Source organism: Equus asinus, chromosome 2 (assembly GCF_041296235.1).
Source record: "Equus asinus isolate D_3611 breed Donkey chromosome 2, EquAss-T2T_v2, whole genome shotgun sequence".
In the NCBI taxonomy this organism is placed as follows: Eukaryota; Metazoa; Chordata; class Mammalia; order Perissodactyla; family Equidae; genus Equus; species Equus asinus.
In genome coordinates, this window is record NC_091791.1 from 150,917,432 (window position 1) to 150,934,592 (window position 17,161).

General features: G+C 42.2%; 1 protein-coding gene across 9 annotated transcripts in view; it reads right to left on the reverse strand.

Moving 5' to 3' along the window:
- Nucleotides 1–2,497: 2,497 nt before the first annotated feature.
- Nucleotides 2,498–17,161, reverse strand: part of SQOR (sulfide quinone oxidoreductase) — a 44,699-nt gene continuing 30,035 nt past the window's right edge. For 5 of the 9 annotated variants that reach the window (XM_070504486.1, XM_044764953.2, XM_070504485.1 and 2 more), the window contains exons 5-10: nucleotides 15,381–15,575; nucleotides 13,160–13,468; nucleotides 8,403–8,586; nucleotides 4,527–4,594; nucleotides 4,073–4,251; nucleotides 2,498–2,805 (exon numbers count right to left, since the gene is read on the reverse strand). In XM_070504486.1, coding sequence (XP_070360587.1) covers nucleotides 2,748–2,805; nucleotides 4,073–4,251; nucleotides 4,527–4,594; nucleotides 8,403–8,586; nucleotides 13,160–13,468; nucleotides 15,381–15,575 — 993 coding nt within the window. In that variant the 3' untranslated portion in view covers nucleotides 2,498–2,747. The remainder of the gene's footprint in view (nucleotides 2,806–4,072; nucleotides 4,252–4,526; nucleotides 4,595–8,402; nucleotides 8,587–13,159; nucleotides 13,469–15,380; nucleotides 15,576–17,161) is intronic. The other 4 variants (XM_070504488.1, XM_014847023.3, XM_070504489.1 and 1 more) reach the window with 1 other exon arrangement.

Below are 17,161 nucleotides of genomic sequence, written 5' to 3' on the forward strand. Positions count from 1 at the left end.
CCAGCTCACCCAGGGCTGACACCAAGGCAGGATGTCAATTTCTGGGAAGCAGCTCAGAGGACAAGGGGCGGGGACTGGGGAGGGATTTCCCAAGTCAGCAGTCCTAGCCCAGTGTCACTTCTGGACTCTGAAGGCATCAGCCTCCAAGTCTGAGCCCTCCGCAGGGTGGGACCCACAGCTTCACCCACCCCGAGGCTCCACCCTTGGAGAAACCACCCACCCTTGTCCCTATCCTGGTTTACCCCCTCTTCCTGCTGCCAGCTCCTAATAAGGAGGCAGTCCCAAGGGAAGACCTCTCCCTTGGCCAACCTCACATTTGTGGTTAAGGGGATAAGCTTCAAAAGCCAAGCTTTTCTGGAATTCCAGCACATTTCTGATCTTCCCCAGCTCAGAGGAATGAAAGCTGGAGACCAATGTACTGGCCAATAGTGGTTACTGCTCCCTCCAGCCTTGGCAATCAATTCTGCCCAGCGTCACGTGAACCCAGAAGCGATTCCCTGATGCTTGAAGTTTTGTTCAGAATGCATGATCATAAACAGACCCAGGAGGCTCTGGTTCACCCCATGAGGGATTTTAAAGTCTCGACCCGGAGCCTCAGCTATTCCCAGAATCACAGCCCCATTCTCTGAAAATGCAGAAACCCACCTTGTGGGCACTTTTGTCCACATCTACGGAGAGATTCATGGCTAGTTATTCCCAGGACTTCTTGGACCTTGCAGAGGAAGATCAATGGGGCAAATAGCTCCTAGCTCTCCCTGACTCACATGCCTGTGAGAGTGAGCAGCCCACCAGGAGCCAGACTACAGTGGCTCAGACAGGAACTCGGTAAAGGCAGAGGGACCCAGAGAACAGGGCGGAATCATCCCACCTCTGCTTGTTTCATGAGCATCGCAGGAAAGCAAACAAGATGATGAGCAGCTTTTGTAGCACTGCTCTCCCATTCTAGGACTGGGGAGGGGGGAGGGGGGTGAGTGTGATCGCTAGAGTGGTCAGTATCATCTATTTTCCAAAGAGGGCATTTCGGAGAGTGAAAGGGGGCGCTATTAATAGCTATGCCACGATAACCGATGTTAAATAGGAATATCCCCGACAAACCAGGATATATGGTCACCTGGAAAACATCTTCCACTCCTATTGCCAGGTTAGGGGCGTGCTGCTAGGGTGGTACCCTGTTCTTTCCCAGAATGTATGCCACTAAAGAAACTCTACTTTCCAAATCAAACCAAGGCCTGCTCCAGCAAGCTCCCTGGCATCCCAGGAAAAGAAGGAGAGGAAATGATCCCAGGAACCACAAAACGTGGGCAGGTCCTTGTCTGTCTGGTTCACCACGGCACCTCCTGGTTCAGGATAGTTCTTGGAAGGTAGTAAGTATGTGTTGAATTAATGAATGAACACCTGAGCAGAGTCTCGCAAGTCATCAGAACTCCAGGAAACCAGAGAATTGGTTTCTTGGCAAGAAGAAACTTGGCAAGACTTGGCAATCCTAGGCAACACTGTTACCTAAACTCCATAACAATTTAGGTTTCTTGAACTCCAAACCGTTATAAAAATTGAAGGCATTGCGTAGACTGCCATCCATTTCCCTTTGGTGGAGTTTATAAATTGACATGAAATGTATGAAGCTTTAAAACACCAGATTGAACTGAAACTGTAAGCTTCTACAAATAAGCTGATTGGGAACAAATGATTTCGAAGCCACTGCTGAACTTCAAATAAATGGAAACTATTTTCTGCAATATTTCCAGTGTGAACTCATTCAAAATGTTATTGGCCAAAATTGGGACTGAATCAAGCAAACGTTTGCCACATATATCAGAATTCCTCTAACCCCATTCTCACCGTATGTTTGTCCTCTGAGAAGCAGGTGCAATGAGAGAATTAGATTTGCAAGAGATTTAGTGGGGGAAATGTCTGTGAAGGCTGAAGAAGAAGGAACAGGAGAAGGCAGGGAGCGCTTCAGACCAGATGCAGGTGAGACACCTGGGAAAGGAGGAGGGGGGGAGGAGGGAGGAGCTGGGAGAAGGGAGGCTTGGGGAAAGAGAACCTCAGAGGTGACGGAGTTCTAAGAGAGTTTCAGCCAGGCTGATGGGGAATCCTGGAGCCAGTCGCTGGATAGAGGAGTCCCACATCCTACAGGAGTGGGCCAGCACTAGCACCCCACTGCGTCATCACTGATTGGAGAAAGCACGAGCTCAGCACAAACACAGTGGTGGAGCAGAGGGCCAGCAGCGGGATCTCAGTCTGTGGTACCTCCCCAGCAGGAGCTCTAAGCAGTGTGTGCTCAGGGCTCTCACACACTGTTTGAAATAATATTCTCCCTGGAATGACTCTTGTTTTCTGTGAATCCAAGCAGGCTCTGGTGAAATTATGCTGGCTATCACTTGAATACTTATAGGAGGTAATAGGCACACTATCCCACTGCCACCATCTTTTCCCCCCCAAGTGCTGTAACTTTTCATTCCACTAGTCAAGATAAAGTTTTCTCATAGACTCTCAATCAATGACAAGTTTTTATTTAAAAAATAGAAGTCCATCCTTTCATTTGGATATTTCTGAAGAACCGAGCTCATCCTGGGCAACCCGCAGGGTGGCTATCCAGGTACTGAAAAGGGAGGCATTTGGTCACCATGATCCAGCAGTAAACTCTTCATGGGTTAGGTTTTGAGTTCTTAATGCTGCTCCTGGTCAATCAGTGACTGTGATTTTTATCCAGACGCCATCCAAGGAGAGCAAGCGTTGAACCATGCTTAACTCATACCCAGATGGAACAACTTCCGCAGGAAGGCTGGTCCTCCCCAGTAACCCCTGCAAGAAATGACATGGAAAAGAGATTTGCCTCAGAAAAGGTGGGGGTGACTTCAGCCAGCAAGATGTTGAAAGGGAAGGCAGACTGCTCACAGAGCATGATTATTAGCACATAAAGCAAGATTTCTTTAGTGAGGTAGAAAGATCCCGTGACAAGGAAGGGACATCCTGCTTTGGGTCCTGGCTTTGACACTGACTTGATATGTGAGCCTGGATAAGCTGACTCAGTTCAAAAACCTGTATGAAGCCTCTAATACATGCAAACTGCAATCTTCTCTACGCTCATTTGCTCAGAAGTTAAGTATATGTCAGGGTTTCTCAACCTCAGCTCTACTGACAATTTGGACTAGATATTTTTGTTGTAGGGACTGTCCTTGCCTTATAGGATGTTTAGCAGCATCCCTAGCCTCTGCTCACTAGGAGCTAGTAGCATCCCCTCCAGCGTGACAACCAAATATGTCTCCAGATATTGCCAAATGCCCCCTGGGGGGCAAAATCACCCTGGTTGAAAACCAGTAGTGTAGATATCATGAATTACCTATCTCACAGGGGTTTGGAGAAGTCAAATGAGAGCTTTATTTTTTGGAACAAAGAAGAGGAATTATTAATTTTTATTACTCTATTTGTTTATTGAATGCCTACTATGTAGCTGTGTTTTATGTGTTATCTCATTAATCCCCATCCTGTGAGGTAGGCAATGTAACTTTCATTTTATAGATAATAAACCTAAGCACAGAGAGTTTAAGCAACTTGCCCTAGAACACACAGCTAGTAAATGGCAGACACATGAGTCAAACACAGGTCTGACTGCAAAGCTTATGCTTTTAATCACTGTTTTATTTTTCTTATAATAAAAACAAAAGTAAGGTAGCAGATGAAAAAGTATGTGACATGTGAAAGTGATTTACTATGATGATTATTATTATTTATCCAGTAGCTAGAGAGAGCCAGAACATTGAAGACAAAAGGCATGGTCACTGCCAATAATGTAGAGAAGAGGCCGCGTCCCCTGTGGGTGGTAGATGTGCCACAGCCCTTCCCTCACCCAGGCAGCCTCTTCCCACCAAGTCTGGCTGAGGCTTCAGAATCCTTCGCAGGCTGCCCTTACTAATCCGTGAGAAATGGGACAGCAAGGTGGATCCCGTTTGTCAGTCCTGCTTTGGGTCATGGTTTCTCCCAAAGCTGGAAGGCGCCCTCAAAACAACCACCCTGCACAAGTGGGTGCAATATGCTAAAAGGCATCCTCTACCCCAGGCGATGCACTTACCTTAGCATCATGTTCCAGTACAGGAATGGCATCATGTCGGCCTTCATGAAGTACATGGTAAGTCGCTCTTTGCTCTGGTCAAAGGGAAAGGTTTCCAGTGGCTGACCGTTGTAATCAAACTCAGCAAGAATCACACGGTTGTAGCCAGTCACGAGGGGACACGATGTGTAGCCATCATACTAAAATTGTAATGGGACTGAGTTAGAAAGTGGCTTTTTTCATAGTATCATATAGACACTTTAGAACTTATTATTTACTCTGAGAAGTTGCAAGTTTTTTCTTTTTGTATATTCTAATATTTTGTACAATGAAAAATGGAAATTATATAACAAAAAATATACTAATGGCAAAAATCACTGCCTGTAGTACAGAAACTAAGAAAGTGGCAAAACCCTGTTTCCATGCAGAATGGAAGACAATAATTAGGACAGTGATTCTTCCAAGGCACACAAACCTTCTTCCTTGGGGTTTGATTCTTCATAATCAGAGAAATTGTTCTGTCAAGTATTCCTGACTGGGCAGCTATAAGAGAAATGTAAAAGTCAGAAAAATATAAGCATCCAGATTTTCCATGAAAACTAATTTGCAAATAACTTTCACAGGAACCAGTTAAGAAAGCTCCATTCCCCATCCCTTTAGATTTAACTAGACCACGACCCTTCTTACCACTCAAAGTTCTGGCTGCCCGAAGGGGTTCTTCAGTACACCAAAGGCCCTCACAGATGTCTCCTTAAGTTTGAAACTGAAAAGCCAGCTCCCTCTGGCAATTTTGAACGAGGGGACTAGAAGGGTGGTCCTCCCCAACCCTACCCTGCCTCCTCCTAGGGGTCGATGGTGTCAGCTTGGACTGTGTGCCCAGCATGCCCTAGCCATCTGGGATGCCCCTGTGTCCCTATTCAGACAGCCTAGCTTGGTAGCCCCAGGTATATCCAATTAGGCAACACACTGAGCTTTCCTCTCTACTGGACTGCTCTGGCTGAGGCTGGACCAGATATAGACAGACAGACAGATGGATGTTTTTAGTCTTTGATGGCAAGAGTGGGAGACTGCCTTTTTCCTTATGAAAATTTTCAAACTCTGCAGTTCTTGTTTCATCTATCCCATCATACATGAGTTTTCTTTTTTCTTAGAGTATTTTTAGAGCAAATCATAACAATTCACCCATAAATATGTCTGCGTATATCTCTAACAGATGAGGAATTTTTTAGACACAAACACTATAGCATTTTTACATGCAAAATACTACAATAATTCCTTAATATCATCTAATCCTAGGCTGTGCTCAATTTTGAATACTTAAACCTGCCCTTTTACAAATACAAGCAGTTTGTGTCTCCAGAGGTGGAAGACTGGATTTACTTTTGAGGAAAAATAGGTTACCTTTATACTGTAAAATGATCAGTAAAGTGGTTATTTTGCAATCCCTGAAATCAGAGGTCAGCAAATGTTTTTCTGTAAAGAAAAATTTAGACCTTGCAGGCCGAGAGGCAAAAATCAAAGATATTATGTAACAAGAGAGAAAATAAAAAATTATATTAACAAAAATTCAAAATATAATAATTTTTGTAATACAGGTCTACTAATGAGAAGAATGGACTTCTTTTTCTTAGGATAAGAAAAGGAGTTATTGTTTCCTACCATCAAATCGATTATAAATGTTCATTGGTAGAAAACGTCCTCAGCCAGCTGTACAAAAGCAGGCAGCAGGTGCATCTGCCCAGCAGGCTGTGGTTTTCTCACACCCAAATCAAAAGAGAAATGAATTTTTTTTTTTGGAATGAGGGAGTTCAAAAACTGAGGAGTAAATAACTCTGTTTAAAAATATAACTAGTTGTCTTCACTGTGGCCCAGGTAATATGCCCTAATGATCATATTTTCCTTTTGGAAAACTTTGTTCCTCTTTGAGGACCATAAAGAGTTTGGAATCTGGACTCAGAAGACCCCAGGGGCCACTGCAGCAGGGCATCAAGGCCCACAGAAAAGGAGAGAAGTTGGCCAGTGGGTGCCACCTGCTTCCAAGAGGTTAGGCACTCACACTGCCCCGGCTGAAGGCGTGCGTGTGTGGAGGCGTATGTGAGTTGGTTTTGTTTCTGTTTTAATCCCCTTCTGTTATGCCCAAGCCTTCGTCAACTTTTGTTAAATGCCACATCCTGGTCTTGGCTGTGCTGTGGGGAATGAAGGCAGAATCTCAGGGCAGGGAAAAGCAGAGGAAGAGGCATGAGCTGCAGAAAAGTCTGATTCAGTGTGGTAAGATGCGGTCTGGCTCACAAAAGCATAGTGGTCCGGATTGAGGTAAGACACCTGGCTGGTGGCAAGTAAGGATGGATTTGTGGAACAAATGCAAGCATGGCCTTGGGATACTCGGGGGACTTGGGGAGAAGAACCTAGTGAGAAATGCAGATCCACTTGGCTTGGGGAGAGCCAGGACTATTGTTCTGTAGACACTACAGAGAAGAGCAAAGAGACTTTCACACCTGTGAAATGACATACAAGGAAGAGCATTCACTGCAGGACTGTTGGAAATAAAAATGAGTTGGAAACAGCACAAATATAAATTAAGTGTGGACTTCTTAATAAATTCTGGAGCAACCATATAACAGAATACAAATTGTAAAAAAAAAAAAAAAACATGTAAAAACAACAAAGACACTCTCCACATGGTCAGGGGGAATGTAGGAGCTGAGCAGACGGAAGGCAGGCTGGGAGCAAGACTTTTCACCCATAACTTTTTGTTACCATATTTAATATTATCCATTTGGAACATTGAACTAAATGTATGTTTATTTGAAGTAGGCCAAAAGCTGGGTAATCTGGGCCTCACGCACATCACAGGAATTATATATTTTCCACACATAAAATCAGCAGACTCACATTAAGAGAAATGTAAATTCAAAGGGTCACCCCACCGGCTACCCATAAATCACAAAGAGAAAAGACATTTGTACAGTGGAGAGAACCACGGGGCACATATGACCTGAACCTAATCTTAAGGAAACAACTAGATGATTCTAAATTGTGAAATATTCTACAACATAACTGGCCTGGACTCTTCAAAAATTCCAATGTTATGAAAATAAAGTAACAAATGTCAGAAGGTCTGTTCTAGATTAAAGGAAACCAAAGAAACACAACATCCAATACAGTGTGTGGCCCTTGACCAGCTCATGGATTTAAGGGGAGTGTAGGGAGCAGAAGGGAGATAAAAGGATATTTTTAGGAAAACTGGAGAAATTTGAACTGGATTGTATATGAGATGATTTTATAATACAATGTTCAATTTCTTGGGCATGATAATGGTGTTGTGGACAGAGAGGAGAAAGTCCTTTTTCTTAGGAGATGCAGGTTGAAGTATTTGAGGGTAAAGTATCACAATGTCAAAACTTACTTTCAAATGACTCAGCAAGAAAACGTACATAGAGTGATAAAGCAAATGTCACAAAATATTAATAACTGGTTAATATGTGGAGGGTATATGGGTATTGATTGTACTTTCTTTCAAATTTTTCATAGGTTTGACATTTTCGAGATTAAAAGCTTAGGGATAATTACCACTAATAATGAGAAAGATGTTCAGTGGATTTCCTAGAAAGTCTTTCTCGGGTTGACATAGTCAGTGAAAGTAACACATGTTCTGCAGGTGTTTAATTCACACAAAACACCACCACTCCCATCAGCAGGGAGGTCTATGTTTTATAGCAGCTAGAGAAGACAGTTCCTATCTATCGAGGCCAGAATCTAAAAGGCAGTTCTCCCCATCACTGCTGGTGCAGAACATCGAAGTGAAGAATTTAGTTTTCCAGGCTGAGGCCTTAAACCAATCAGGGCACGCTCCACTGTATTTGTCCTAACAGAACAATTTTCTGGTCTGCAAGCTTTCATTGACTTGCATGTGTTTTCTGGGGAAACAAATGCTTCCCCAGCTCTGCGATGTTTCAAGCAGAAGAAAAATTGCCAACTTGTCTGGTGTAAAGGGCAAAGAAGGCCAGAGATGCAAGCGCGGCAGTATGAGAAGTAACAGAATTCCAGAGAGCTGGAAAAGTGGTACCCTCTGTCTAATGCCTCCTCCCCTGTAAACAGCCTCTCTGACCTAGAAAAGGCAGATGAGGTCATGTATTCTGGTGCAAAGCACTCAACAGATACTTTCTTCTTCACACAACACTAGGTTCATTGACAACTTGCATCTGTGTCGGGGGGTCAAAGTCATTTTTAGGCCACAGAAGTGTCCTCATTATTAATGCAATGCTGTTTGTGCCAAACTTTTGTTTTGGTTATGATGGTGACTTAGGGTGACATAACCTTGAATGGGAAAGAAACATAGCTGTCATCTTACCTACTGCAGCAGCTGTCTTTGATGTCGGAAGATTGGTGCAGTCCCCAATCCCAAACACATTTGGGTATCTCCTGTGCTGCAGAGTTTCTTTATCTACATCCACCCAGCCAGCAGCATCAGCCACAGGACTCGTCTTGAGGACATCTGGTGAGCTCATGGGTGGTGTAACATGAAGCATTTCATACTAAAAAAGAGAAGAACTTCCAAATTTGTGTTTTTTTTCCATATTTCTACAGCCCCACAAGCTCTCCTGCCATCTCCCTTACGCTGTACTATGGCTGCACAGAGCACTATACAATTAGTGCTGATACTGATCCGCACTCTCTCCAAGATCTTACGTGCTCCCATGCAGTGTGGTGACAAAACAACCATTCTCTCGGTTGACATGGTCTCCATGTGATCCCTTTGGCAGTAAGCATGGGGGAATCTGAAATACTGGTAATCCAAAATACCTCACTAACATTCTGAAAGAATCCATCGATGTTCTACTATTACTAAAACAAAGGGGGTGCTGTAACTCAGCCGCTCTCTCCCTGACTCTCAGCTGTCGCCTCGTGAAGTCGGGTACTTCAGTTTTATTCTGCAAAGAGGTGCTCAGAGTCCCTGAAATTTGGAAAGGCCACGTTAGGAGCTGGTAAATGAGCATCATTCCAAAATAGGGTCAACTCTCAAAACACATAAGGAAAACCATCGAAACACCAATTTAAGATGGAATAAAGGGTGGTGAGAATATTGGCTAGCACTTTGGAGAAGGAGAGAGGGGTCTGATTGAATACTGGTTTACTGAACAGTGTAGTGGGCAGAGTGGATTTTTTCCCAAATATCTATACCAAGGTTACCCTTGGCAATAGTGCACTGACCCATCCTGATTGATTTTGATGGCTCATTTAACTTTTTTGTTTATGAAATATTCTTTTTTGTTTATGTAATATTTTTGCATTTTTATTCTTTTTATTTAGTTTTAATAAACTCCATATAACAATTTCAAATTGATTTAAACGTGCACAGAACATTTCATTATGGTGAAAACTTTAGCATCTTAAGATAATCCCAACCTTGTGATAGTCAATAGCCCCTGGTTTCCATAACGAGGTCCATGCCTTCATCAGGGCTTGGCAATCATTGATGGCAGGGGGAGTTAGGAAGTGACCTCTATTTATTCCCACTCTCAGATAATTATAAGCTTAATTAACCTTCAGGTAGAAAATGTGCTGCAAATGGTCAGTGCTCCTCTGCAAGGTAATATTTACGGGCATGGGTCCCTGAAGCTGGGTCTGTTAACGAACATGGAGACTGAGCACATGTCTGCAAAATAATGGATGGACTGGTCAACAACCATCATCCGCTAAATTATTAAGGCCATGTCTGTAATTCTGCAGTTAACTAGAACCACTTTTTTAGTTGAGAGCTAAATCTTGTTAGAGTCATCTCTATCTGAGTTAATTGGCTTGAGTTACACAAGTACACATGAGTTCCATAGATCTTTTCTAGAAGGAAAGTTAAATATTTCCACATCATCATCGTGGAGACATGAAGTTTTACTTGAGCTAATATTCTACACAAGAGAAATACTAGAGTCTGCTTTATAGATTTATTGAAAATTAACATTGAGCATTTAGTTGTATGTTGTTCTTTATCCATTCTTTCCATAAACTGTATAAGATAAATAACGGTTTTCCTTCATTAACGTAAATAATCTATTCAGAGTAGTGGTTTTCAAACTTTAATGTTTATAAGCAGCATTTGGAAGACTTGTGGAAAATGCAGGCTGCTGGGCCCCACCCCCCCGAGCTGCCAATCCAGCAGGTCTGGGTACAGTACAGGAATCTGCACTTTAACAAAATCCTGTAGTGATTCTGACACATGGAACCTGTAGATGACAGTCTTAGAAGCTCTGGTTGAAGGAACAGGTTCATTTACAATGAAAAATAGAATGCTATTACTCGGACAAATGACTTCATCTTGTACTTGCTTGTCTATAAAGAAAGGCATTCTACCAGATAATCTCCAGAATCCCTTCTCGTTCTAGGACTCCACGATATAAAACAGGCCTAGATTTTTACAAATCTAGGAGATTTGGAGCCGTTCACAAGCTGTCTACAAGTGATCACCGGGTGCATTTAATTCTTTTACAGTGGTGATTCTCAATCCTGGTTGTACATGAGAATCAATAGCGGAACTTTTGAAACTCTCAATTCTCAGTCCACATCCCAGTCTAATTAATCAGAATTTCTGGGGGTTAGACCCAAGTATCAGCATAATTAAAGCTCCTCAGGTGATTCCAATGTGCAGCCAGGGCTGAGACCTACTGCTTTTAAGCCTTTTCATAGATTTTTTGAAATTCATATTTTAAGAGTGAAATTGGGTCCAGAAAGAAAATCTCATCTGAAATCTTATAATTCCAAGGAGGCACAAATATATTCTTTCCTTATAACCCTTTAGGAAAACAATAATCATTTATTTATCTCAGTCCCTGTCTGCAACCTCAGCTATCCACAGCACAGCAGGAACCGAAGTAAAAAAGACTAAATAACAAAATTAAGCTCATGCACTCAAGCTCATACACTTTGCTCATAAAAGACCAAATCTGGGACAGTTACAGCACCAAAATAATTAAGGATGGTAATGAATTATAAACCATTGAGGGGAAAAAAGGAATTCATGAGTTCATACCAATAATTAATTAATTAAGAGAGAAGGGAGGGCTTTTGCTAACAGAATGCCAAGAAGCCTACCAGTAAAGGCAGAAGGAATGCCGGATTGGAAAATCTTCATTTTGCAACCACCACAGTAAAGACTGGTTTAGGCAAAAATCATCAATGGATGCTAAATCTAGTGGGAAACTTTAATGAGTAGGGAGTAGGGTGTTTGCATGGTCAACAGTGTCTCCCCACAGACTTCTTATTAGTAACAAGGGAGAAAAAGAATAATAATTATACAGTGGAGAAACTAGACCATATCTTGACAGGTGATCAAAATGAACATAATCAATGAGGGGCAGATGAACATAGTGTGCTTTCAAATGTGGTACCCAAGAAAGACACAACGTCACTTATGCAGTATTTCAGTCTAAAAAGCATAGCCTGAAACTAGTCATAAGAAAACATAGACGAACCCAAAATGAGGAACATTCAATGAAAAGATAAAAGCGGTGGGACGGGGGCTGTATTATTCCAAAATGTCAGCGTCATAGAAGACAAAGAAAGGCTGTGGGGATGTTCCAGATTAAAGGAGGCTACAGAGAGACATCAATTAAATCCAACACCCGACTGTATGTAGACTGGGTCTTGTCCTGGAGGGGGAAATACAGTCGTGCGTCACTTACCGCCAGGGATACATTCTGAGAAACGCATCGTTAGGCGATTCTGTCACTGTGCGAACACCACAGAGTGCACTTACACAAATCTAGATGGTACAGCCTGCTACACACCTAGGCTAATCTTAGGGACCACCGTCGTATATACAGTCTGTCACTAACTAAAACATCATTATGTGGCACATGACTGTGCTATAAATGCTATTGAGTCAACCAACAAAACTGGAGTACAAATGGTAGATTAAAATATTGTATCCATGCTAAATTTACTGAATTACCTATGCTGTGGTTATGTAAGAGAATATCCATAACTCTTAGGAAATTTATTGAAGTTTTTCAGGATAAAAGACCATGATGTATGATGGACATAACTTATCTGTAAAGCTTTGGCAAAATTATATTAAATTATATTATATTATATTATATTATATTATATTATATTATATTATATTATATTACATACACAAAGAGAAAGAGAAAGAGATCAAATGATAAAGCAAATGGGATAAAACTCTGTAATAAGTGAATCTAAGCAAAGGTTACATACAGTTTTCTTTGCACTATTTTTATTTTTGCAACTTTCTCTAAGTTTGAGATTACTTCCAAATAAAAGTTTTAAAAAATTATGACTTTGAGTCATCAGAGACATTTTAAATGATAATTAATACACACCATTTAAGAAAGGAACGATGTATGTAATACATTTTAGAAAGAGCTTGCACTAAAAAGCTTAAAATGTGAAGTTTTAATATTTGGAAGATTAATCTTTGGCTCACCTCAAAATTTCTTTTTATGGAATCCTTCATCCTTCTAAAAAATGCTAAATGAATAAAATGTGACTGTGCAGTTTTCTCATTGCTAACATCTTTCCAGAATGACATAAACAAATGACTCTTCCATGTGTGCATCTCCAGATGCCTTTACAGCTTGTTCTTAATCCTCATACACCTCTACAAAAGTACTATTCCCACTTCCCAGAAGAAACAGACATAGAGGCCAAGCCCATACACAAAGGCTAGCTCTTTCCACGTAGGGTGTGTCTCCACCAGATCTTCAAGGATTTTAAGTGCTTCCTTTTAGGCTCAGGTGAAAGATGTTTAAAGACAGCCTCTTCCACAGGTAGAAGACACCCCTGTCATTCTTGAACTACCCACAGCAGGGCTATTTCTCACGTAAGGTGAGACAGTCACCAAATCCTGCATTTAAGGAAGCGCTTCCTGAACGCTGGGTAATCATGAAGTTGTGAAATATTTTTTGTCTGCTTCAAGTGACTCAATGCCAAGAAAAGTAGAGACACAAAATAGGATAAAAATTCCCTAAATACCCCTAGATAAACCCTCCTCACCTCCCATGGACACAGCCTCTTACCTCTCTCTCTTCTCCACCCATTTTGGTCCACCTTCCCCCCCATCACTGCCCTAAGATGCTCATTGTTACCAGCCTCCTGCAGCACATGATGATGGCAGACAGGAAGGTGGGAGCCATGGTGTCGCCTGCGTCGATGGCATTGTTCAGCTGACCGCTTAACCTGGCCACTCACTGAAATCACTTGGGTCTCTCCAGGTTTGTCCAGATTCTCAAAAACAGCCTCTTGTTTATCGGCTCGGACTTCAATGAGGTTTTGCTTGTAGTTAACGGCGAGGTTCCTCTCCTGGATGATCTCCTTCAGGGCATCTGCATACTTCTTAACCCCAAAAATTGTTCCCAGAGAAGTGTTGAAAATGATATTGGCCTTGGATCGCTTCCCTGTCTGGGAAAAAGGAAAGAATAGAAACAACCAACACCAAAGCATTGCTCCAGCTACCTTTTTTTAACCTAGACAAAAACTGAAACCCTCAGAAGAGAACTTATTGGCTTTCTCTGTCACTATTTACTGGCAGGGTGAGGTGTGGACCAATCCACTGCCTCCTCCTTATTTTCTGTCAGCGACACAGCAACTAAGTGTACACTGGAACCAGGGGTTGAGGTGGACACTGTTCAGTTAAGGGCCAGAGATGAAGGTCAAGTCCAGGGAAAGTTGGAGCTGAATTGTTTATTCATATACTCATTTGTTCATTCACTCAGTAAATATTCAATGAGGTCCCAGGGTTGGCCAGGTCCTGTTCTAGGTGCTGAGGAGGCAACAGTGAACAACACAAAGTTCCATCCCCTTGGCTCGTACGCTACAGGACTGTTCACATGTTTCAGAGAGGCTAGTATTCTCCTGAAGGCCTAAGATCTTATGGCAGCTGGAAGAGAAACTTCCTCTCGGGCCATCCAAGACTTGGGAGAAAAGAGTTATGCACAGAGTATTCTGGGAGGGAAGAAAGAGCTAGTCTCTTCCTCTTCTCCTCTGTTCAGCTCCTTTCAGGATTTGCTCACCTGGATCACACTATTTGAAAGAAGTTAGGTGGGTAAGAACCTCAAAAAAACTCCAGGTTGTGCCAACCCAGAGTTCTCATGAGCCAGAATGGCCTCTCTTAGAAACAGAAACGATGACTGGAACTGTTCCTTCATTCTGCACCCCACAGGGTTGGTGCAGGTTTACAGAACTCAGGTGAGGGCTTCCCAGTGCTGGTTCCAGGCACACATGCAACACCTCTTCAGTCCCATCTTCCCTCCCCTTCTCCCCACCTGTGCCTTTACAGAACCACAGGCTGCTTTGAATCCTGCCACCATCTCGAGTCAAATCACACTTTGGTAAACCAAATGTGAGATCTCACACAAAGGCAGGAGGGCGAGAGCAGATTCCCCACAGCTTCACACCAGGTGTACTGGAGCTGCAGACACTGGCTCTGACACAGGGTGTTTGAAGAATGCTGAGAAAGCAGCCCAACCAAATATCTCTTTTGACTAAGTTTTGTTTCTTTTTTTTTTTTTTTTTTGACAAGAAAGATTGGCCCTGAGCTAAGATCCACTGCCAATCTTCCTCTTATTTGCTTGAGGAAGATTTGCCCTGAGCTAACATCTGTGCCAATCTTCCTCTATTTCATACGTGGGTCACCACCACAGCATGGCCACCCATGAGTAGTGTATGTTTGCAACCGAGAACCAAACCTGGGCCACCAAAGTGGAAAGCACCAAACTTAACCACTAGGCCACAAGGCGGCCCCATCCACTAAGGTTTGAAGTTCTACATGAACTTTTTATTGCCTTTAGAATTGGCATTTTGCCTATTATATTTCCAAAAATATATATCAAGAGCCAGAAAATATTCATAACCTTGAACTTAAGGTGGAGCAGTTTAGGTCATTATGTATAAAACTAAACAATATGCAACTAATTGTCTAACTATATGGAAATATTTAAACAATCTTTAACATATTGCTCCAGTAGACTTCTATATACACAATAAAAAGTATGTTACAAAGACTATTTAATAACATGCAGTACACCTAAATTTGTATACATAGTATGATTGTAACCATGTTAAAAAAAAAAAAACAGGTATAGGGAAATAATGGAAGGACATGTCAAATTGATGACAGCAGCTATATTAAAGCAATTGGATTATGAGTGATTTCTTCCATTTTCCATTTTATAAAACTTCCAGTTATATAATTTTGTACATATATAATAAAAGTTTAGAAAAGGTAATTTGACACGAATAAAAATGGAATTTTGGCAGTCATTGAATTAGCACCGTCTGCCTCCTTGCCTCTGTCCCTGGGAAGGAAGCATACCTTCCTGAAATAGGCTTCCGATAAATACATGATCTTCTGTGGGGCTCCAGCACACTTGACCGGAGTATTTGGGAAGGTGAAGATGGCATTGCCCTCCTCGAAGTCCTGCAGGGCTTTCCATGTCTTCTCTACTGTCCTAACTGAATAATTGGACCCTATTTTGGGATGGTCAAAACCTTCAGGTAGGCCTTTAATCTGCAACAAAGCACACGAAGAAATTATTTTTTAACAAAAGTGCAAATGGAGTTCTTGTTTATAGGCCTTGTTCTCGGCCATTTCTACAAGCTCTCAAGTATTGTACCATGTCTCAGTACAGTTATTAGCCCCCAGTACTCACACACAATGGAGCAGGCAGGGGGGTGGGAAATCTGCTAAGACCAGAGCTGTGGTGCCTGGAGTCACCTGTCAAGCTGCAGAAAGGGCTTGGCCCAGGGGAACCCCTCTGCCTCCCTGGCCTTAAGACCATGATTGAACATATCTCTTTCCACCACGAGAGTGAGGACAAGAAGCCAGCCATACCTCCTTTTTGGAGAACCAGCTGCCTTACTGGGAAGAAGCAGCATGATAAGCAGAACCGAGAGCCACGTTGTCTGTAATTGCAAACTTAAATTCCCCTTTATTAGGTTGGACAAGATCAAACTCTTGGTAAAGGCAGGTAATTAAAAATACGGACTTGTGAACCCCCAGACCTTGCTTGAGTTCTGGATTTTCCACTTATGAGCATTGTGACCTAACGCTAATACCTAATGCAAATTACCTTATATCTCTAAACCAGTGGGTCACAATGTGGTCCCCAGACCAGAACCACCTGGGAACTTGTTAGAAATGCAAATTATCAGGCCCCACCACAGACCTACTGAATCAGAAAGGTGGAGACAAGCCCAGAAATGTTTTAAGAGGCGCTCCATGTGATTCTGACACACATGAGAAGCTTTTGTTCATCATCTGTGAAATGGGGATAGGAGTAACTGCTGCATAGGGCTGTTGCCAGGAATAAATGAGACCATGCATGTAAAGTGCTTAGAAAAATGACATGCACATGGTAAGAGCTCCATGAGTGTTAGTGCACTCCTGCCAGGAAGATTAACTGGACACTTGTCTTAAATGTTAGAAAGTTCACAGAGTGCAGTGAAGATGGCACAGATTGAGTTAAGAGACTTGAGCACCAGTTCTTCCAGCAAGAGCAGGGAACCATCAAAACTCAGTCATCAAGACAGGCTGGTCCTTCAGAACCTCCCAGGCTGTTCTCCAGACTTCAGACTGACCATCTCTGGAGTCATGGACACCTATCCCTCAGGTCCCAAGGAAACAGAGTCCTGTGATCGTGTCTGTAACATTCAACGTTAAGAGCAACTATCCCCCTGATTACTGATCATATCTCCCACTAAGTTCAAGTAATTATATTAGCAACCTCAACAACAATTATTTATTATTATAAAATCACCTTGCCTTTTAATGTTTCTGCAGTTTCACACCTATGATAACTTGGATATTCACTATGCTCCTATGAATGGGGTAGGGAAATATTATCAGCCCATAGACATAGATGAGGAAACTGAAATAAAGCAAGTTTGAGAGACCCACCTAGAATCTTATAGAACTAGATGCCAGATGCCCCGATCTCCACCTAGGGCTCTTCCCACAGGACCTCCATATCTCCTCACTATTCAACTCACTATTCAAGAGATAAATAAACAGCTGATCTCTTATGGCCTTCATTGTTTTTCTCTAGTTTGAAGAAGTCATTGCTAAGGGAAAAGGTGCCATAAAGTAGTAACCAA